At 42.2% G+C, this 24,182-nt stretch overlaps 1 protein-coding gene across 3 annotated transcripts in view; it reads left to right on the forward strand.

Annotated features, from left to right (window-relative positions):
* The window catches only part of fmnl1a (formin-like 1a), a 294,620-nt gene that overhangs the window by 241,722 nt on the left and 28,716 nt on the right, over positions 1 to 24,182 (forward strand). For all 3 annotated transcript variants that reach the window (XM_048614675.1, XM_048614674.1, XM_048614676.1), the window contains 7 exons: positions 4,591 to 4,715; positions 5,142 to 5,344; positions 10,135 to 10,369; positions 12,902 to 12,970; positions 17,545 to 17,625; positions 18,450 to 18,579; positions 19,444 to 19,607. In XM_048614675.1, the coding sequence (XP_048470632.1) occupies positions 4,591 to 4,715; positions 5,142 to 5,344; positions 10,135 to 10,369; positions 12,902 to 12,970; positions 17,545 to 17,625; positions 18,450 to 18,579; positions 19,444 to 19,607 (1,007 nt within the window). The remainder of the gene's footprint in view (positions 1 to 4,590; positions 4,716 to 5,141; positions 5,345 to 10,134; positions 10,370 to 12,901; positions 12,971 to 17,544; positions 17,626 to 18,449; positions 18,580 to 19,443; positions 19,608 to 24,182) is intronic.

Consider the following 24,182-nt stretch of genomic DNA (forward strand, 5'->3'; position numbering starts at 1 on the left):
GTGGGTGTGTGTGTGCGGGTGTGGGGGTGTGTGTGTGTGTGTGTGTGAGTGAGAGAGAGTGTGTGTGGGTGTGTGTGTGAGAGAATGTGAGTGTGTGTGTGTGAGAAAGTGTGTGTGTGTGTGAGAGAGACTGAATTTGTGTGTGACAGTGTGCGAGTGAGTGTGCGCGTGCGTGTGTGTGCTGCGAAGGTGCATTCCCTTTGTTTGTGTGAAATTTCTCCACCCAGAGACTGGGTGATCCTATGAAATTCTGTGTCGCAGAAATATTGAATGTTTCAAAAAGATACAGTTCTAACAGCTGAAGGGATCAAGTGTATGGGGAGAAAGCGGGAACAGGGGCCCGAGATGGATGATCAGCCACAATCATATTGAGTGTCTCAAATGGCCTACCCCTGCTCCTATTTTCTATGTGTCTATCAGGCTGAGGGATTTTTTTCACTCCCTCATTGAAATCATCTTATAGTCATCAAGAGAGGAAGCAAGGATTCTTTATTTGATAATGGTCATTGAACAGGAGCAGTCTGTTCCTTTGCAGGACCCTCTGCTAACAGTCTCCAACATTTTAACCAAGTCTCTGTCTCCCATCCAGGGGTGGGTCTGAGAAGCGGGGGATGAGCTGTCATTTGAACCATTGCTTGTGCAATGGAGAGGCTTGCTGGGCTGCTTCTGAGAGAGAGTTCAAGATCAAATGATCACAGACAGACTGAATGCTGGCATAATCAAAGCAGCATGTGGCTTCTACCCAGGGGGTTGTCTGTGGATACTCCATGCATTGGTGGAACTTGCAATACCATGGGAGGACATGACCACGTAGGAGCCCCAGGTTGGAGGTGGAAGCAAGAAAGGGTTTATTACTGCAAAGGCTGTGGGAACAGGATGCATTATTGACAGGCCCAAAGGGGCAGGAGCACTGAAGCCATAAGAATGGGAGTGGACCTTCCCATCATGCCTTTGCTAGGACCTCTCCTCCTCAGATGTGTCCAGATCCATCCTATTGACACCAGAGATTCCAGCCTCGCACACAGGCAAAAAAAAATGCGGAGAATCAATCAAGGACAAATAGCATTCTGCCCAGATGAAAAAAGCCAGCAAAATTTGTGAATGACTTGTGTTGGCCCGACACATCTTGATTCCACAAAATGGAGCTCTAATACCACCAGTACATTCATTTCTAAGCATTAATGGTTCTTTCCATCTGGGCAGAAAGGTCAGGCTCATGATCCAAGACAGGAAGCGAAATTTCAGAACCACCCTGGAAAATCCAGGATGGTTGGTCACCCTGATATCTGGTGAGAAACTTGCAGCACAGGTATAATTGTTGGGTTTTTGTGACATCTACTTTCAATTGTTCCAAAGTTATTTGGACAAGACTGAGAGTGAGTGTGTGTTTCAGTAAATCTGTCACACAATCTAACAGTCATGCTGTCAGGTTTGTTTTCAGTTTGCTATGATTGTAGTATCTGTCTATCATAAAAATACACTTATCGTTTCATTTTTACTGCAGTTGGTGACGTTTGGCTCAGCAGTTTTGCTTTCAATATCTTTATTTATCGTGGCAAATTCACTTCCGCCTTTGGGGATGATTTTCGGACGGTCTACAATGGTCCTATCGCATTTAACACTGAAAGAATAGCCCTAACAGTCACAATTCTAACTTTAAGAAAGCTTTAACGGATGATTTCTCTTACCACAGCCTACCATAAGCACCCAGTTCAGGTGAACCTCCACTGCCATATAGTAGAGATTGTTCCTTCGGTTCCTCATCTAGATATGTACAGTCCCTAGTACTCAAGCCACTAAGCGTCAATGGCTGTGATTGCTTTCTGTCACTGATCATCTGCCACGCTTCCTACTGAGGCACAAACAGTTTAAAGCAGGGAATGGAGTAGGTCACAGGTCTCAACTTGACAGTCGCTCTCCAGAATGGCAGCTTTGAGGTACATTTGAGAAAATGGCCCTGAGTTGATTTGGGGTTCACGGTGGCAAAATATGTACCTTATGAAGATAAGAACAATTCGGTTCACTGTCTTGGGCTGCAGTTCTAAGGTTTGAATATAAACAGAGCAAGGTTATGATGCCTGGAATTCAAGCCACCTAACAACACTTACACAGCAGCCGAGATCGCTGTGTTACATCAATCTCTGCAGTATGCACTAAAACAAGTTTATCCAGTGGCACCACAGCTCCCTCTAAGGACCCACTAAGGACTGTATTTTCGTGTGCTGCATGTGTCGGTGATAGAATTATGAAGGGGAATCCGAACCAACAGAATTATATTTAAAACCCAATCAAGTTGAGTTGCTTTTTAAAATTATGAGCAAATGTCATCAATTTTACACAGGCTGTGCCTAAGAGTCAGACAAATACCAGAATTTACAAGTACAGATAGGTGTTGACTCATGACTTCATGAGTCATTACCTACTGCAGGACCAACATTTTAAACCAATCTTTATGGATTGAAGTCCTGCTATGTAGCATTAGAACAGAAACTCTTGAAATTCCTCTGCCTGTGTCTTTTAGTGGAAAGTGGTTTGTGCCTTTATGATGCTGGCAGTTCAAGAGGATTTCATACAATCCTGTTAATGCATCCTTACTGAAAACAATTATCTTCTTTCAATCTATTGGGAACTGAGGAGCTTTTCTTACAGTCCTCTGCTCACTGCTGTTGATGGTTTTGTGCACTCTAGTTTAAATTCTTCTTCTTCCATTCTCTGCCCAGAGACAGATCTGAGACCCATTGCTATGACCTCCAACCATTGGAGGTAAGGAGGCAGGTCCCAAACACACCCCATCGAGAACGGGCACCATACTGCATACTGTTGACATTAACCTAGACTGAACTGGGCATCCAGCTGACCGAGCTCAAAAATAGCCCCAAAGCCTTCCCCACCTCTCAAAGACACACAGAGCTGCTGTGATAGCATGCATTTTTACATGAGACAACAAGGTGCAGAGCTGGATGAACACAGCAGGCCAAGCAGCGATGCATTTTTACATACTTGTTGTAATTTGGAACAATGGGTAATGAAGGTAGAGTTTCAAATCTCTTTCCATCACATGGCTGACCAGGAATCTCTCTCGTTTTAACTGCCTGCCCCTGGCAGATGTAGGAAGGATGTGCAAGTTGATACTCAACCTGTTTGGCTATGTTTTGAAAGGGACATCACATCCTGGCTTTTGGATTCAAACCCAAAGCTTCTTCCTCAGCAGGGGAGGTGATAGCCTAGTGGTATTGTTGCTGGACTGTTAATCCAGAGAGCCAGATAGTGTTTTGGGGACCTGGGTTCGAATCCCACCATGGCAGATGGTGGAATTTGAATTCAATAAATATCTGGAATTAAGAATCTAATGATGACCGTGAATCCATTGTCAATTGTCGGAAAAACACATCTGGTTCCTTAATGTCCTTTGGGGAAGGAAACTGCCATCCTTACCCAGTCTGACCTACATGTGACTCCAGACCCACAGCAATGTGGTTGACTCTGAACTGCCCTCTGGGCAATAAATGCTGCCTAGCCAGTGATGCCTGCATCCCATGAATAAAGGAAAAAATAAACTCAGATATCAGTTTTGATGGCATCCTTCCATCTCCATCAGGCAGCCAGCCAATTTAACCCTAACCTTAACCTTAACCCTAAACCTACCCCTAACCCTAACCTTAACCTTAACCCATCATTCCATCTACATAAGACAAGAGGCAGGAAGCTAGTCTAACACAAACCCGAATTTTAATCCTAACCCTAACCTTAGCTCCAATTCTAACCCGAACACTAACCCTAACTCTAACCATAACAGATCAACTCTCATTGTAATCCTAACCCTAACCCTAACCCTAACTCTAACCATAACGCTAACCTTGAATCTAACCCTAAATCTAATCATAACCCTAACCCTAACCCTGTTGCAAGTTAAATCCACTGGGTATGTTATAGCTTCATATAGTGCACCTTTCCAGATGCCTGAAGGTACCACAAAGTGCCATGTATGAAGTCATTATCAGGTGTTGTGATGGATATTGTGTTCGATGTTGGCACATATTGCCAAGCGGCTGTAACAACTGACCATCAGGATGGTGTGGGCACACAGGTGATGTCTGAGATGAGGTGCAACATCTTCACCCAGACAATGGGGAACCTGTGGAATTCTCTGCCACAGAAAGCAGTTGAAGCCAAAACATTGAATGTTTTCAAGAAGGAGTTAGATATCGTTCTTAGAGTTAAAGGAATCAAAGGGTGCAGGGAGAAAGCAGGAGCAGGGGACTATGTTGGATGATCAACCATGACCATATTGAATGGCAGAGCAGGCTTGAAGGCCTGAATAGCCTAGTCCTGCTCCTATTTTCTATGTTTCTATAAGCGTAGGAGCGCTCATGCTGCCTATATTGAAAAATGTAGCCAGCCTCGATGTCGTGGTAACTTGCAGCATTTTCTTTATCAAAAGTCTCTACTTTCCCACAGCTTTCACGAAAAGACTAGGAATTAAAATAACTTCGGAGTATTAGGAGTTGTTGGGATCTGTCAGTGACTGTGAGATTTGCTTGGCTGAGGTCGTTCTACAGCAATCAATTTATTGTACGTGTCTTTCGGCAGGTCTGAAGGTAAAGCAGCCAATCAAGACGAAGTTCCAAATGCCAATCTTGAATTGGGTGGCACTGAAACCCAATCAAATCAATGGAACTGTCTTCACTGAACTGGACGACGAAAAGCTGTTGCAGGTGAGATACTGCTCCTGACACAGAAAGTAGATCCAAACTTTTATCCACTTCAGCCGCAGCGACAGAATTTGCAAATGATCCACTTGGCTGTTTTGGAAGCACTTTGCATCAGGAGTTTAAAAGATCAACTTGATCCCATGCCAGTCTGAAACATCAACCTTTGGGTCTGATGTTGAACTACAATCAGATAAAACATGCTGGCAGGTGAGCAGCAAGTTGTTCCTGGCCTGCATTTTCTGCCTCAATCAGAACTCCCAGAGAAACACTCATTTCCTGTTCCTGGCACAAAATGGCTGTCCCAGCCACATTGAGGGCTTCCTTATTTTAAAACAAAGTTGATGTAAATCTGATCATTGCTGAGAACTAGAATTGGAATTGCAAAAAGATCAATTCGTTCTGCTCTTCACACTATTCACTGATTTCTAGGAGCTGAACATGGCAGAGTTTGAGGAGCGATTTAAAACTAAGGCTCAGGGCTCGTCAGTGAATATCAACACCTTAAAAATGAAGGTTACACAGAAGGTGGCGAGTAAGGTGTCACTGATTGAGTCAAACCGAGCGAAGAATCTGGCCATTACTCTGCGGAAAGGAGGCCTGAGCTCTGATGAAATCTGCAGTGCCATTGACAAGTAAGTCCTTTTGTGATTGTGTGGGGAATGGAGAAAAATCAAGTGAGTTATAGTGACAAAGTGTGTTTGGACGGGTAGGAGATGGAAAGGGGGGAAACTAAGCAGAATTTGCTTGAAACAATTTGAGCGCTTTGTAAGTGATGTGATTTCTGTATGCCCCTTACTGTGCATTGACTACAGAGAGCTGAATTTAGGTAAGAATTTTGTAAGATATTAGTACCTGGTGTTAAACGTAGAGATGGGATCTGGTATAGCAGTGGAGAACAGTATGAGCCATCTCACCAACTCATCTCACCCCACCACTGTTGCTGAGCTCCAGATCAAGAAAGTGGCTTTGATCTCCTGAAGATAGCCGACAAGCACCATGACAGGGTAAGATAAAGGAGGTACCTAGGGAAACCTTCACACCACTTTGCAGGTTACGTAGGAAGCAAAGTTTGAGGTGGGCACAGAAAGATGGGCACAATATTTGCCCGATGCCTAAGCTTTCCTCTTTGTAAGAATGTAACCAAAGAAATTTCAGAGCCACTGTCTGTGTGCAATATTTATGTTTGAAAAGATAGAATGTGAGATTGAAAGATATTCATGTTCCTAGCAGCTTGTAGAGTTACCCATTTGAGAGTAATTACATTCCAGCCCCATTCTAGGCTTGATGTAAACGTGGAAAAAAGAGCTTAACTCAAGATGGGAAGGGAGAATGACTGCCCTTGACATCAAGGCAGCATTTGATATGTGTGGCATCATGGATCCCTGGGCAAAATTATAGTCAGTGGGAACCAAGGGGAAAATAATGTTATTTGAAGCCATACTCAGCTAAAGGGGATATCATTGGCCACAAACAGAATTGGACCAGCCATATAAATATTGTGGTTATAAGGGCAGGTCAGAGGCTGGGAATTTTGCCATGAGTCTTCTCAATGTGCGTCGTCCATCTATAAAGCACGAGTCAGGACTGTAATGGAATACTTCCCACTTGCCTGGGTCACTTCAGCTTCACCAACACTGAAAAATCTCAATACAATCCGGGAGAGGATGGTCAGTTTAATTAGCTCCCCATCCACCTCCTTCATTCACTATATCGATGATGTGTAGTATGTACACTGCCTGCCAGGGTCAGCAAGGCACTGGACGTTTGAAGTTACTGGAAAGAATTCAAAGGTTTCTGATCCCATTTCTGCCTCCATCCCCAGACAAAATTCTCTCCTGTCATCTGTGGATATGGGATCAGCCCTTTAGGACTGAAACAAAGAGATTTTTCCTGCTCCTGGTTTTTATCTTCTTACAGTCATTATTGAATGGCTGAGAGAAGACCAGGAAATGAAAGAAAATCAGGGCACATGTTAACTCCCCAGCTGGTTGTCGATGTTTGAGATTTTAATCCCACCAGCCTGTCTCCTAGCATACCTTCCAGTGACGGGGCTTTTTGTTCAAGGTAGGTAGTCCTGTGTTGAGCTCCTGAGGTGTTCACTGAAGACTTCATTGACTGGTCTTCACTCCAGGAGCATCAGCTCATTCCTTATGTCATTCACAACATTGGTTCAGACTAGAAAACTTGAAGATCCACAAAGCTACAACTTACCACAATTATACTGCACCTTTTTAACAATGGTAAATAGCCCTAGATACTTCACAAATACTTTGTAAGACAGATTGGGAAACCAAGCATTGTGAGGAGATATAAGATCAGATGACCAAAGGTTTCATTGGAATGATTGGTTGTCAGGAGTGTCTTAAAGGAGAAAGATGAAGTAAGAGGCAGCAAGATATACACAGCGTTTTTCAGAGCTGAAGGTGTGGCCACCAATGGTGGAGAGATTAAAATCAAGGATACACAAAAAACTAGGATTAGAAAATTGCTGATACCTTAGTCGCTTGGTAGGGGCAGTAATAGTCTCACAGGAATAGTAATTCAGAGCCTAGGGTAATGTTCTAGGAACAAAGAATTGAATTCCATCATGATAGATGTTGGAATTTTAATTGAATTCAATTAATACATTCAATTGATTAGTAAGTTATCAGAAATTGAAAATTAAGCTCATTAATGGTCTACTTTGTAATTCCCCTTTAGAATCTCATGCACTTAATTTGATCTTCTCTCACCTTCTAAACTGTAGTGAGGATAGGCCTAAACTGATCAACATTTCCTCACAAGACAAGCCTTTCATCTCTGGAATCAATCAAATGAACCTTTTCTGAACTGCCTCCAATACAATTACAACTTCCCTTAATTAAGGGGATTTACTGGAGTCATCAAGTTAAGACCCTTGCATCCAAATCGTCCTCGCTGACCAGGCATCACAATCTGACCTAATTCCATTTGCCAGCATTTCACTCATATCCCTCTAAACTTTTCCTATTCATGTACCCATCCAGATGCCTTTTAAATGTTGTAATTGTACCAGCTTCCACCACATCCTCTGGTGGTCCATTCCATACACACACCACACTCTGCGTGATAAGGGTCCTTTTTAAATCTTTCCCTTCTCACCTTAAACCTATGCCCTCTAGTTTTGGACTCCCCCACCCTAGGAAAAAGACCTTGTCTATTCACCCTATCTGTGCCCCCCATGATTTTATAAACCTCTATAAAGTCATCCCTCAGCCTCTGACGCTCCAGGGAAAATAGCTCCAGTCTGTTTAGCCTCTCCCTTCCTCGGTTTGCCTTACCAAAATGCAACACCTCACATTTATCTAAATTAAACACCATCTGCCACTCCTTGGCCAATTTGCCCATCTGATCAAGGTCCCATTGTACTCTGAGATGATATTCTTCACTGTCGAATACACCACCTATTTTGGTGTCATCTGCAAACTTACTAAACATACCACCTTTAACCACATCCAATTTATTTATAAATGATGAAAAGCAGTGGACCCACCACCAATTATTGTGGCACACCATTGGTTACAGGCCTCCAGTCCAAAAAGCAACCCTCTACCATCACCCCCTATCTCCTAAGTCTTCAAGTCACTTTTGTATCCAATTGGCTAGTTCCCCCTGGTTTCCATGTGAGCTAACCTCGCTCACCAGTCTACCATGCAGAATCTTGTCAAATACTTTGCTGAAGTCCATATAGACAGCGTCTACCACTCTGCCTTCATCAACCTTCTTTGTCACCTATTCAAAAAATTCAATCAAGTTTTGTGAAACACGATTTCCCAAGCACAAAGCCATGTTGACAATCCCTAATCAAACGCATGTAAATCCAGTCCCTCAGAATCCCCTCCAACAATCTGCCCATCACTGATGTCCAGTTCACCAGTTTATAGCTCCCTGGCTTTTCCTTACAGTAATTCCTAAATTATGGCACCACATTAGCCAACCTCCAGTCTTCCGGCACCTCACCCCTGGCTGCTTATAACACAAATATCTCAGCAAGGGGCTTAGCAATCTCTTCCCTAGCTTCCCACAAAGTTCTGGGAAACACCTGATCAGGTCCCAGGGATTTATCTATCTTTATATGTTGTAAAACCTCCAGCACCTCCTCTTCTGTAATATGAACTCTTTTCAAGACATCACTATTTATTTCCCAAGTAGTCTAGCTTCCATGTCTTTCTCCATAGTAAATACAAATGCAAATATTCATTTAGTATTTCACCCATCACCTGTGGTTCCACACATGTATGGCTACATTGATCTTTAAGGGGGCCCTATTCTCTCCCTGGTTACTCTTTTGCCCTTAATGTACTTACAGAATCTTTTTGGTTTCTCCACAGCTCTATTTACCAAAGCTATCTCATGTCCCCTTTTTGTCCTCCTGATGTACCACTTTAGTATACTCCAACTGCATTTATACTCCTCTAGGCATTCACTTGATCCCAGCTGCCTATACCTGATATATGCCCTTTTTTTGACCAGAGCCTCAATTTTTCTAGTCATCCAGCATTGCCTACACCTACCTGCCTTCCCTTTCACAGTAACAGGAACATACTGGATTTACTGGAGATAATAAGAGTTTATCTCATTTTTAAAGGCCTCCCACTTACCAACCATCCCCCAATCAATTTTTGAAAGTTTGTGTCTAATACCATCAAAATTGGCCAAATTAGAACTTTAAGTTTTTGAACAGTTCTATCCTTTACCGTAACTATTTTAAAACAAATAGAATTATGGTCACTTGCCCCAAAGTACTCCCCCATGAACACCTCCATAACTTGCCGTGCCATATTTTCCAACAGTGGGTCAAGTATTGCTCCTTCTCTGGTAGGTACATCTGCATATTGAATATGTAAGTTTTCTTCAACACATTTAGCAAATTCCTCCCTATCCAAGCCCTTAACCCTATGACAGTCCCAGTCTATGTTTGGTAAGTTAAAATCCCCTACCATTACAACCCTGTTATATTTATACATATCTGAGATCTCCCGCTTCTCAATTTTTTGTTGACTATTGGGGGGCTTATAGTACAATCCTAACAAGGTGGCTTTCCCTTTCTCGTTTCTCAGTTCCAACCAAATTAACTTCACAGGACGTTCTCCCAAGAATATCCTCCCTAAGTACAGCCGCAATGATATCCCTAACCAAAAACGCCACTCCACCTCCTCTGTTGCCTCCTTTTCTATCCTTCCTATGGCATGTATACCCCAGAACATTAAGTTGCCAAGTTATCTGTTTCTTGCATGAGTAAACAGTTCTGACCACCTTTGTCTTCATTCCAGCTCTTCGTCCTGCTCTGTGCACAAAGCGAGCTTAGTGGTGTGTGTGTGTCCGAGTCTTGCCGTATACATCAGTGGCTCTGTTCCTTCTTGTGACTAACACATGCATCACTTTTCTATCCTGCGCCACCCAGATTTGACTTGCAGTCGCTCAATCTGGATTTCATCGAGCTGCTGACTCGCTTTGTACCAACCGATTATGAGCGGAAAGTGCTGCAGCAGTATGAGGCCGATAAGAAACCGCTGGAGGACCTGGGGGAAGAGGATCGCTTCATGATCAAATTCAGCAAGATCCCACGACTCACGGAGCGACTAAACATCATCATCTTCATGGGCAACTTCAGTGACAGCATTCAACTACTGACACCGGTGAGCATCTCTACCCCTACCCGAGGTTCATAGGCCGTTGGAACAGGAGGAGGCTGTTCAGCCCCTTGAGCCTATTACACCATCCTTTGAAATGGTTGGTGCCCTTTGACCTTCCTCCAAATACTCGCCTTTGCCTTATCTCCCTTACTGAGTTTGGTTAACAATAATCCATCAATCTCAGATTTTAAATTATCAGACAACTAACTTGCGTCAACTTGTCCTGCGCTGACTATAGGTTGCCCTTGGTGGAAGAAATCTCTAAATATCTTCTATATGTGGAAATGTTTTCTAATTTCACTCGTGAGAAAGGGGACTCTGATTTTTTAGACCATATTCCATAATCTTAGGCACCCCAATGAGTAGAAATAGTTTATCTCAATGTACTTTATTTGTATGTCTAAATATCTTGAATATTTTAATCAAGCCGCCCCTTACCTTTCTAACTTTGAGGGAATACAGTCCTAGTTTGTGTTGTCTCTCCTCATAATTTAAACATTGGAATCAAGGTATTATTCTGGTAAGCTTCCTCTAAGAATAGTTAGGTAATGACACCATAGTCTCAGAGGGCTGCTCTCTCTTCAGAGAGAGATGACCAGCGTTGAGTTTAACCTGAGGGTCATCACGCCTCAGGTGAGGGGGGAGATTGAGAAATCAGGACGGTCATGGTAAGCTCACCCAGCACAGTAACTCAAGCTTCACTCTTGGTGTCACACTGCATTCCGTAGCAACCGTCCACCCAGTTGAGCTAACCATGTTTAGTGATCAAATGGGCATTCCAACAGCCCACAGGCAGCAGAGGAATTGGGAGGTATTGAGGAACTGGGTTTCATTTGTGTCCATGCAAGGAGTTAACAAGCAGGGTAGATATAGGGGAAGCAGTAAATATAATATATTTGGATTTTCCGATAAAGTACCATACATTAGGCTATTTAGCAAGATAAGAGCCCACAGTGTTGAAGGTATTATATTGGAATGGATAGGGGATTGGCTGACTGATAGAAGACAGAGAGTTGGGATAAGCAAGGTATTTTCAATATGACAACTTGTAACTAGTGGAGTGCCATAGGGATCAGTGCAGCGGCAATAATTATTTACAATCTATATTAATGACTTCAATGAAGAACGTGAATGTACTGTTGCCAAGTTTGTGGATAACACATAAGCCGGAAGGCAGCTGGTGAGGATAACACAGATTCTGCAAAGGGATATAGGTTAAGAGAGTGGGTAAAAACTTGGCAGATGGAATATAATGTGGGGAAATGTGAGCTAATGCACTTTGGCAGGAAGAATAGAGGAGCTGAGTATTATTTAAATGGAGAAAGACTGCAGAAAGCTGCAGCACAGAGGGATTTAGGAACCCTCGTCTGCAAATCACAAAAAAGCTAGCATCCAAGTTCAATGGGGAGTAAGAAAATTAAATAGAATGTTGGCCTTTGTTTCAAAAAGGAATGGAGTATAAACATAGGGTGGTTTAGCCAAAAGTGTACAAGGCAATGGTCAGACCACAGCTGGAATACTGTGAACTGTTTTGTTTCCCTTACCTAAGAAAAGATATACTGGCATTGGAGGCAGTGCAAAAAAGTTTCCCTAAGCTGATACCAGTTATGGAGGGACTGTCTTATGCGGAGAAGTTGAGTAGATTGAGCATGTACCTGTTGGAATATAGAAGAATGAGAGGCAGCCTTATTGATATATATTGGATTCTTAGCAGACTTTGCATGGTAGATGCGGGAAGGTTATGTCCCCTTGTCAGAGAGTCTAGGACCAAAGGGCGTCATCTCAGAATAATGGATAAAACATTTAAGACAGAGATGAGAGAGAATTTCTTATCTCAGAGGGTAGTGAATCTATGGAATTCTTTATCACAGAGGGTTGCCAAGGCTCAATCATTAAGCATATTCAAGACTGAAACAGATATTTTTAATCAGTAAGGGAATCAAGGGTTATGCAGAAAAGGCAGGAAAGTAGAGTTGAGGATCATCAGATCTTCCATGCTCCTGTGTCTTATGGTCCCATTCTGGTCTCATGTGGAAGTTGAGCCCATTACTCCAAATGGTACTGCCAAGGAGCAGCATATAGCTGGAGAAAAGGAGTTGGTCAAGCATGTGGGACTCCCGAAATAACAATGTGCGGACTGTGAGAGAATCTCCTGGAGATGCTCTGTCTATGACCAGAAGGTGATACTTAATAAAACTGAAGACAGCTTTGGAATTTTTCGGAGAATTTGATTTTAAACAAATGAAAAAGTTTTTTTGCAAAACCTCACAAAATACTTTTAAATGAAAGTACTACTCGCTCAAAATTAATGCAACCAAAACTACTTCTTTACAAAATGCTGCCATTGATTAATGATTCATAAAATGCTGGACAAACTAATGTTTTTGCTGTCAACAACCTGATCTGCCCATACAGGAACCTGTCACCCTCCAAGATCTCCCTCTAAGAACTCCAGGTTGTACATCTGGGTTCCAGTGGCATCGTCCGTAACTCATTTAAGTTCTCAAAAATTGATTTCATTGTCTTTTCTTGCAGCAACTGAATGCCATCATTGCTGCATCGATGTCCATCAAATCGTCAGTGAAGCTGAAGAGAATTCTGGAGGTAAGATTGTATGAGGCTAAGCTTGCACACATGGTGGGAGATCGCTAGTAGCATCTTGCTGATTTCACCAGCAAAAGGGTAAAGTGTAGGGGAAATGGAACAGACTGCAGAACACCAAACATGACCAGTATTTTAAGAGCCCTATAATGTACCTCCTTCTGTTGATCAATTTTAGTGTTTGAGTATGAACACTGACCTACTGCTTTCACTAATATCAGCAAATGGAGAAAGCTAGACCCTACACCACCCTTGAGATTTACAACCTTGCATTTAACAGCTTTGCATGAAATTGCATCATGGTTTGAACAAAGGCACAATGCTATTGATGGGTTAATGCCCATTTACATTAACAGAGAAAGGAGTTTAATGTGTGAATATGTTCAAGGATTTCTACAGCATGGTTTCTACACCTTGGTGTAGTCATTAAATCCCAACCTAGTTCTGTTCCAGCAACAGACATGAAAACAGAAGTGAGCTGACCCATGTGAAAGCAGCACATGGAGAAATTTGGGAGAAACGTGTTAATCAGTTGTATAGATTATCACAGGTTGTACTATCTACCCTGTCGATGTATCCCAATTTGATATCAAACCAAATGTGTAAGTATTGTGCCTGGTGTTAGTGCTCCCAGTAATTATTAACGTACAGTTATTAATTTAAATTCAAAGGACTGAAATGCACTTTAATTTGATCACTGGATTCTGAACAGGATAACAGGTGGAGCACTACACAGAATATACATGCCAATCCTTTGGAACTCATCATTGTCCACGATGGGTTTCTCAGATTCTGAGTTTGAGTCTCTATGGTCATCTCTGGGATGGTGATCTCTCAGTAATCAATTACTTAAGAGTCCAGTAATCTTTGATTCTTCTGGTGGTGCACATTACATTGGCAGACTACAAGTAAAGGATCCCAACTAGTGCCAAATTCCAACCATTGTAGCTGTCTGTCTAGCAAATGGATCAAAATATAAGAATCTGGGACAAGAAAAGTGATTCACTTCCTCATAAAACTGCATACTGAATAATTCCATTGCTTTCACCTCTGTTATGTTGCTTGTCAATTATTCTGCACCATATCTTGTTGTACATGGGTCTGAAAGGGTTAATATTGAGGAGTGCCATAAGCACCACTAACTGTGATATTATCATATGACTTGTGGACAGAACAGTTTAGGGTTTCAAAGGCATGAGATCTAAGATCTGATCCTCCTCAAAGTCTCTGTAACAAGGTTTCGATTGTTACAAACACGCAATAAACCATATCTTGTTAACGTTAAAAGACTATTCTAATTAGACCAGGGAATAGTATTCCTTGACCACACCTGACCAGTCAGACTCTATAACTTTCAGAACAACGGCAGCAACCTTGATCGTGAGCAGCAACTAATACAGAACAGTGAGCTGACATGCCCATACAAGCTAGCGTTTTTGGACTACCTAGCATTTTTGCTGTCCTATTCAGCAACATCCTGATATTTCCAGGCTCCACTGGCTTACCATCCATCAGAATGCTGAGTTTATAATCTTTATCTTGAATTACCAACTTCTCTATGACCTTGTCACATTTATCTTGGCAATGTCTTTGAACCTTACATAAAGCAGAGCCCACTCAAAATAAGTTATTTCACATTATTTTCCACTTATGTTGTTTGCTCCTATATTATTGAGATTTTCTGTCATCATTGACCCAGCGTTATGATATTCCATTCCTCAAGCTTTCCAACTTGGCCCTATTGGAAAGCTTCCTCCAGATCTTCATCTTCAGAATGTCCTCAGAATTGTGCCCAATCTTAACATCCACACTTGTTATCTTCCCTGCCCTCCTACCACCTACACAGACCCCCTGTTGTCTCCCCTACCCTCTGGAAAATAACTTGATTCATTTCACTAGAATTGTTTGTTATTTAATTTCAAGTTGTATTATTCCAAACAAAATGTCGCTTTAAAGTTACAAAGGAAGAGGTTGCACTTTGGGTGAGATCAGGCACAGATTGCTCTGGTTTTTTGAAGCAATTCAAGGTTCCACCCAAATGCAATTACATTGTTACAAATGTTCCATCAACCAATACAATAAAATGTAACAGGACATTCTATTTTCCTTGCATTAAAGATATGCCTTGATGTGCGAACTAATGATGAGGATAAGGAATAGGCCTTTCGACCCTTGAACCTGCTCCCCCATTCAATAAAATCATAGCTGAAATGATTACTCCACATTCCCACTCGTCCCTGATAACCTTTCAGCCCAAAGCTCACCAGAAAACTATCAGGTTTATAACTTTCAACACCTTTATAACTTTGAATGACTGTTTCCATCACATTTGAAAGAAGAGCATTCCATAGACTCGGGAACCTCTGAGACAAAAAGAATCTCCTCACCTCTGACTTAAATGACGCCTTATTTTCAAACATTGACTCCCTCCCCAGATTGTCCCACAGGAGGAAACATTCTTCCCACGTGCAACCTATCAAAAGCCTTCAGGATCTTATGTTTCTACCAACATGGCTTCTATTATTTTAAACTTTAGCAGATATAAGCCAAGTCTGTCCAACATTTCCTCAGAAGACATTTGACCATTCCAGGTACTTGGTCTAGTAAATCTTCTCCTTACTGTTTCCAACACGTGTATTCTTCCTTAAGTAAAGAGACAAATACTATATGCACACTGTCTCGTCAGTGCTTTTTATAATGAAGTGTAACCTTCTTAGTTTTGTATTCAATTCCCCTTGCAATAAACAATAACACTCTGTTAGCTTTCTGAATTAGCTGCCTTATCTGCACACTAACCTTTAGCAAATCATGCATTAGAATACCTAGATCCCTCTGCAGCTCAGAGCTTTACAATCTCTCACCATTTACATGGTATACTTATGTTTTATTCTTCTTACTAAAGTGAACAATATCACATTTTCCCTCATTATACTCTGCAAGATCTTTGCCCAATCACTTAACCTAATATGGAAGCTAGAGAACTTGGAGAAATAAATAGTGATATCTTAAGAAGTGTCCATATTACAGTGGTTTTGGACATCTTAAAACACATCAAGGTGAATAAATTCCCAGGACCTGATAAAGTGTACCCCAGAACTTTGTGGGAACCTGGGGAAGCATTTGCTGGACCCCTTGCTGAGATATTTGTATCATCAACAGCCATGGGTAATCTGCAAGAAGACTGGAGGTTGGCTAATATGTTACTATTATTTAAGAAAGGTGGTAAGGAAAAGCCAGGGAACTATAGGCCAGTGAGTCTGACATCAGTGATGGGTAAGAAGTTGGAGGGGATTCTGAGGGAAAGGATTTACATGCATTTGCAAAGACAAAGAACGATTAGGTATAGACAACATGGCTTTGTGCATTGGGAAATCATATTTCACTAACTTGATTGAATTTTCTGAAGAAGTGACAAAGAAGATTGGTGAAAGCAAAGCAATGGATGTGATCTATATGGACTTCAGTAAGACGTTCGACAAGGTTCCTCATGGTAGACTGTTTAGCAAGGTTTTATCACATGGAATACAGGGGGAGCTAGCCATTTGGATACAGAACTGGCTTTAAAGTACGAGACAGAGGGTGGTGGTGGAGGGTTGTTGTTTAGACTGGAGGCCTGTGACCAGCGGTATGCCAGAAGGATCACTGCTGGGTCCACTGCTTTTTGTCATTTTTATTAATGATTTGGATGTGAATATAGGAGGCATGGTAATTAAGTTTGCAGGTGACACCAAAATTGATGGTGAAGTGGACAGCAAAGAACGTTATCTCCGAGTCCAGCGGGTTCTACATCAGATGGGCCAATGGGCTGAGGAGTGGCAGATGGCTTTTAATTTAGATAAATGTGAGGTGATAAATACATTTTGGAAAGGTAAAATCAGGGCAGGACTTAATAGTAAGGGCCTGGGGAGTGTTGCCAAACAAACAGACCTTGGGGGTGTAGGTTCATAGTTTCTTGAAAGTGGAGTCACAGGTAGACAGGATAATGGAGAAGGCATTTGGTACGCTTGCCTTTATTGGTCAGCGCACTGAGTATTGGAGTTGGGAGGTCATGTTGCAGCTGTACAGGACATTGGTTATGGCACTTTTGGAATACTGCGTTCAATTTTGGTCTCCCTGCTGTAGGAAAGATGTTGTGAAACTTGAAGGGGTTCAGAAAAGATTTACAAGGATGTTTTGGGGCTTGGAGGGTTTGAGCTACATGGAGAGGCTGAATAGGCTGGGGCTATTTTCCCTGGAGCATCGAAGACTGAGGTGTGACCTTATAGAGGTTTATAAAATCAGGAGGGGCATGGATAGAGTGAATAGCCAAGGCCTTTTGCTCAGGGTGGGGGTGTCAAAACTAGAGGGCATAGGTTTAAGGTAAGAGGAGAAAGATATAAAAGTGTCCTAAGGAGCAACGTTTTAACAGAAAACGAGACTTGTCTGTACCAAAGAAAACCTATGAATTGCTGCTGATTTTGTGAGATCATTGTTGTAAGATACAATATTTCACTATTCAACTTGTGAATAACAATCTATTGTAAAAACAGACCATTAAAATTCATTGCTGATCTTGTTCTTTCTCTTCTCTCCTGCAGATCATTTTAGCATTTGGGAACTACATGAATAGCAGTAAAAAAGGAGCCGTTTATGGCTTTCGATTGCAGAGTCTTGACTTGGTAAGGTTGTGGGAACTGTCATTGAAAAGTTATATCTTCATGAATCTAGCGATTGGTCCAATGTATTTTGCAATGTCTGATAATCCACTTAATAGTCTAATGAATGATTGATCATAATCAGCTATTGTCTGCAATATTAGTTTCACTAGTCATCATGCAACCAATTGATACTGATCAATTGATTGTAATTCCATCGATGCTAGGACATCTGAAACAAACTCCCAGGATGCTGGAGAAACTCAGCAGGTCTGGCAGCATCCATGGAGGGGAAATCAGAGTTAACATATCAAGACTGGTACAGAACTCGAAACGTCAACTCTGTTTCTCTCTCCACAGCTGCTGTCAGACCTGGTGAGTTTCTCCAGCATTCTCTGTGTTGTTTCAGATTTCTAGCATTTTTGGTATTTTACATTGATACGAGCACATTACTTGATGTCATTCTCATTGTTTAAAATCTGAAAGCATTTATTCTGAAAGGATGATATTGAAGAGTGTGCAAGGTTGGAGTTCAGATAATCCAGTTAATGAAAGCAGAGTTTAGACTGAGCAATAAACTGTGGTTGTTAGTCTGTAGAGTGTGTGGGATGGCTGTATTAGTGAGTGTACACTGTGTAAGTTAAAAAGAAATTGTTAACATGTTCTTGCTTGATTATTGAATGAGTTGACATAGATGTTATTGCATTATTGGCTGTAAGTTTTGAACGAGTTGGCGCACATTTTGTTAATTGGTTAGTTGGCTGGATACAAATCAGTTAAAACAGATTACAGTTGTGAGGACGTGTAGCTTTGATCCCATTAATTATTGTGTCTCCATTCGCCTTCAGCTTCTTGAAACCAAATCAACAGACAGAAAACAGACGCTAATGAACTACATTGTGGACATAATCCACACACAATATCCTGAACTCAGTACCTTTCATACTGAGCTGCTGTTTGTCGACAAAGCTGCTGCAGGTAATAAAACCAAGTGATCTGAACAGAATGTTGACCATTTTATAGATGGAGAGGGAGTAGCTACTGATTTACAAACTGGGAGCAATTATTTAAGTACACCAAGAAGGAAGAGCAGAGATGAGGATACACAATGTCGGGGGAACAATGATGAAGGTGCACCAAGTGGGGAGGAGCAGCGACACAAGTGCACCAAATGGGGGGAACAGTGATGAGGGTGCACCAAAAAGGGGGAACAATGATGAGAGTACACCAATACAAATGAAAATTTGAAGCAGAGGAACTTTCAAAAGTTAGATTATATTAATGATTAAAGCTAGATCATGTGAATATGACACTTGTGATGTTGGGGACAGGGATGTTAGATTGTGTTGGTATTGTGGAAATGAAGGGAATGTGCTTTTGTCACCTTCTCACGAAGGGAAAGTGATGAATTTTCACCAATACGGTTTGTATATTTTGTTGGAGCTCTGAGCGTGTTAGTGCTGTCTGGTTGATGTGAACTCTTGTGAAACAAAATAAGGGAAACTTCAACCGGCTGGTGGGCGCAGGAGGGTGCTGTTAACAACCAGTGGCCTCAGTGCTCAGCCTTGCCAAAAATAGCTGAAGATGCAAAGGCAAGAGAAGACTGTTAAGCTCAGTCTCCTACATGCTGTCCTAGAAATAAGGGACAAACAATGAAAATAAGGGATAATCCCTTAGAAAATGGGTAGTGATGTTGCTAATGAGGAATCAATCTGCTTTTGTTCCTATCTTGGGCAAATCATGTTGTACCTGCCTCCCCTCTTGAACTGTTATTAGCTTCTTTGATTAGAATATAGGTGACTTTCCCAAGTGAGGTTTTCCCACTTGCTGTCTCTATCGCAGTGTCACTGGACAATGTTCTACAGGACGTGCGATCGTTACAACAGGGAATGGAACTTGTCCGGAAAGCTTTCATGGTACAGGATACCAGTTTACTCCTGAAAGAGTTCCTGAGCAGCAACAGTGAGAAAGTGGACAACTTACAGAAGGATGGCAAAACTGCACAGGTAGGTAGCAACAAGCTCACTCAAAGGGTGGTCTTAAAGCCCATTTGGTTGCCGAGCCAATATATCCACTTGCTGAGGTCATATTGCACGGTGCACATGAGTAATGCCTCGGATTGTTAGCTAGTTTTGACCATCATTATCAATATACACTAAACCACTCAATAGCTGAAAGCCAGCTACAATTCTCAGCATTCAGTTACCAGAGATGAGTAAGGGAAATAAAACAGTTCCTGTCGCCAGATGTTGATGGAAAGATGCAGATGTGGAAGCAGGGATTTGGGCAGCTCCAGCTGTTAAGTTGTTCCATAACTGAAATCCCAGCTACTTCTCTCACAATCCTACTTCATTCAAAAATAAACTTAGAATCATAGCCATGGAATCATACAACACGGAAACAGACCCTTCGGTCCAATCAGTCCATGCTGCACATAATCCCAAACTAAACTCGTCCTACCTGCCTTTGCTTGGCCCATATCCATCCAGACCTTTCCTATTCATGAACCTATCCAAATGTCTTTTAAACATTGTAACTGCACCCACATCCACCAATTTCTCTGACAGTTCGTTCCACACACGAACCACTCTCTTTGTAAAACAAATTGCCCCTAGTGTCTTTTTTAAAATCGTTTTCCTCTCATCATAAAAATATGCCTATAGTATTGAAATTCTCCACCCCAGGGAAACTTGCCATTCACTTTATCTATACCACTCATGATTTTATAAACCTCTATAAGGTCATGCCTCAACCTCCTACACTCCAATGAAAAAGGTCCCAACCCATCCAGCCTCTCCTTAACTCAGACCAGCCATTCCTGGCAAGATCCTGGCAATTCTCTTCTGATCCCGCTTCAACTTCATAATATCCTTCCTATAACAGGGCGCCCAGCTCGGGACACAGTACTGCAGATGAGGCCTCACCAATGTCTTGCATATAACGTCCCAACTCCTACATTCAAACTTGTTGTCACCCAATGTGTTCACTTGTGAAGTGAAAATTTCAAGTTGTCCCTGATATGATATTGATGGCTCTTGAGCCTGTCACAATCTGTGGGCAAAATTTAATTGAGCTGATGGAGGTCTTGCCCTGCCCTTACCCATTTTGGAGAGCTGGTGAGATCACCACACCACCCCCCTCCCACAACCACCACCCCACCCGACCACCTGGACTCTGTTAGGAAAGGGCCAGTGTATTAAATACCTCTCCTCAACCAAAGTGGCAAGTGAGGGGCCTACCTCAGGATGAAGGACCCCAGGGGGAGAACCCATACCCACCCCCACCCCCACCCCAGAACTTTCCAAACCTACACCCAAACACTACCAGCTGGTCAGGGCTGGTATGTCTCCATTGCAGGCATTGCCACCAGGTTAGGTGGTAACTCCTGGTAGTACATCCAACAGGAGGCTCGTATCAGCTTTGGGGACCCAGGCCACAGGTAAATGGGGTTGGAATGGAGGTTGCTGGATAAGGATGTAGCCCAGGAGTCAGAAGAAAGGGCAGAGGGTGGCTGTCAGCAGACTCCCCTCTTCCTGATGCCGGGTCCCTTGATCAGGCACTGAGAACGTCTCAATAATGTGCTCCACCACTTGATATACTGCAAGCAAATGAGACTGGGTTTGCTTCCCAGCCTGTTTCCATGGTGACTGCCCTGACTGAATGCCAGCAGGAGCATTTGAGGGAGCACCAATTGCTACTCCTAAGACCATAGGATGTAGAAGCAGAAAATTGGCCCAACAAGTCTACTCTGCCATTCAATCAAATCATGGCTGATCTGTTAATCATGCACTTTACCCTCCTGCCTAATCTCCACAACCTTTGATCCCCTTGCTGAGTAAAAGTTTGTCTATCTCTGCTTTGAATACACTTAATGACCCGGTCCCTACAGACCTTTGTGGTAAAGATTTCCACAAATTGCTACCCTCTGAGAGGAAAAAAAATCTCTCCTCATCTTTGTCCTAAATGGGCAACCTCTTACTCTGAGATTATGCCCTCTGGTCCTAGACTCTCACAAGGGGAAACAACATTTGGATCTACCCTGTCAAGGCACATAACAATCTTGTATGTTTCAATAAGGTTGCCTGTCATTCTTCGAAGTTCCAATGTGGGAAGGTCCAACTTATTCCATCTCTCCTCATAAGAAAACCCTTCCAGAAGCAACCCAGGGAACCTTCTCCGGAATACCTCCAATGCCAGTATATCTTTCCTTAGAAAAGGGGAGTATTCCAGCTGTGGTTTGACTGGTGACTTGTATAGTTTTAGCAATACCTCCCTATTTTTGTATTGCACTCCTTTTGATGTTAAGGCCAACACAGCTTTTTGCAATTCAGACTCAAGGATCTACTAGTCCCTCTGTGCTGCAGCTTTCTGCAGTCTGTCTCCATTTAAATAATATTCAGCTCCTCTATTATTCCTGCTAAAGTACATAATTTCATGTTTCCCCACATTATATTCTATCTGTCAAGTTTTTGCCCCCTCACTTAACTTGCTGAAATCCCTCTACAAACCCTTTGTGTCATCTTTAACACTTGATCTGCTGCCCATTTTGTGTTATTCACAAACTTGACTATAGTACCTTCACTTTCCTCACCCAAGTCATGAATATACATTACAAATAATTATGGCCCCAGCACTGATCCCTGTGGCACCCAGTAAGTTACAGGTTGCCATCTTGAAAATGGTCCCTTTATCTCAGCACTCTGTCATCCTCTAGTTAATCCTCTATCCATGCTAATAAACTACCCTGATACCATGGGCTTGGATCTTATTAATTAGCTTTCTGTGCAGTCTCTTATTGAATGCCTTTTGGAAATTCAAATGCATTGCATCTACTGGTTCCCCTTTATCAATCCTGCTTTTTACCTCCTCAAAGAATGCTAATACATTTTGGCAGACATGATTTCCCATTCATGAAGCCATGCTAACTCTGCTTGATTATATTAAGTGTTTCTAAATAGTCTGCTATGACATCCTTTATAATGAATTCTATCACTTCCCAATAATAGATCTAAAGCTCACTGGCCTGTTAATACATCGGCAGTTTTCCAATCCTGTGGGACTTCTCCAGAATCTAAGGATTCTTGGAAGATTACTGTCACTACATCCACTTCTTTTAAATTTCCAGGATGCATGATTAGTAGCCTTTAGACCCACTGCTTTCCCTAGTACCTTTTCTCCCATGATAGTTATTGTGTTTACTTCCTCACACCCCACTGCCTCCTTTCGCCCCATGAGTATTTGGTACGTTTGGAATACTGGTGATGTTTTCTATGGTGAAGCCCAATGCAATTTTTTTCAACTCCTGTGCCATCTACAACCATAGAACCATAGAAATGATACAGCACAGCCCATATGACCCAAAGACACCCAGATGCCCTCTCTAATCCCATCTTCCTGCACACTGCCAATAGCCCTGCAAGCTTACAGCACTTAAGGTGCAGATCTAGATAGTTTTTAAAATAATTTAGTCTGTCTCCATCACCAACTGATGCAGCGAATTTCAGACACCCATCAGGCACTGCGTAAAAAAGTTGTCCCTCATGTCCCCTCTAATTCTCGTCCCACTTGAATCTATGACCTCTGGGTTTTTGAACTCTCTGCCAAGGGAGACAGGTTTCTCCCATCTACTTTATCTCAACCCAATTTTGTGTACCTCCGTCATGTCACCCCTCAGCCTTCTCAGTTCCAAGGAAAACAACCCCAACCTCTCCAATCTCTCCTCGTAGCTACAATTCTTCAGCCCTGGCAACATTCCAGTAAATCTTCTCTGCACTCTCTCCAGAGCAATTGTGTACTTCCTGTTATGTGGTGACCAGAATTGCACACAATACTCCAGCTGTGGCCTCACCGGTCTCTTATACATCTTTATCATTATATCCCTACTTTTGTAATCTATACCTCTGCCAATTCCATATGTTGTCTTTACAACGTTATCTACCTATACTGCTACCTTTAGGGACCCTTGCCTTTGCATGCCAAGATCTCTCACTTCATCTGCCCATCTCAGTAATTCCCATCGACTGTGTATTCCCTTTTACTGTTTGACTTTTCTAAATGTATTGCCTCACACTTATCAGAGTTGAACTCCATCTGCCACTTTCCTGCCAACTCCACCAACCCATCTATGTCATTTTGGAGTTACAGCTATCCTTTATACTGTTCACTACACAGCCAGATTTTGTGTCATCTGCAGATTTCCCAGTTTTGTCCCCAACGTTCAAGCCCAAATCATTATTGTATAAAACAAACAGCAGTGGTTGCAACACTGAGCCCCGCAGAAACAGTTTTCCATTTGCAAGGGCAGCCATTGACCTTAACCCTTTGGTTCCTGTTATCAAGCCAACTCTGGATTCAATTCGACACATTACCTTTTATCCCTTGGGCTTTTACTTTGCTATGTGGGACCTTGCTAAAATCCATGTAGACAACGTCCATTACACCGCCTGCATTGATCCTCCTTGTCTCTTCCTCAAAGAATTCAATCAAATTTGTAAGGTATGACCATCCCTTAACAAAGCCAGCCTGGCTATTCCTTTTCTGAAGAAGGGTCCAGACCCAAAACGTCAGCTTTCCTCCTCCTC

This window comes from Rhincodon typus, chromosome 30 (assembly GCF_021869965.1).
Source record: "Rhincodon typus isolate 14 chromosome 30, sRhiTyp1.1, whole genome shotgun sequence".
NCBI lineage: Eukaryota > Metazoa > Chordata > Chondrichthyes > Orectolobiformes > Rhincodontidae > Rhincodon > Rhincodon typus.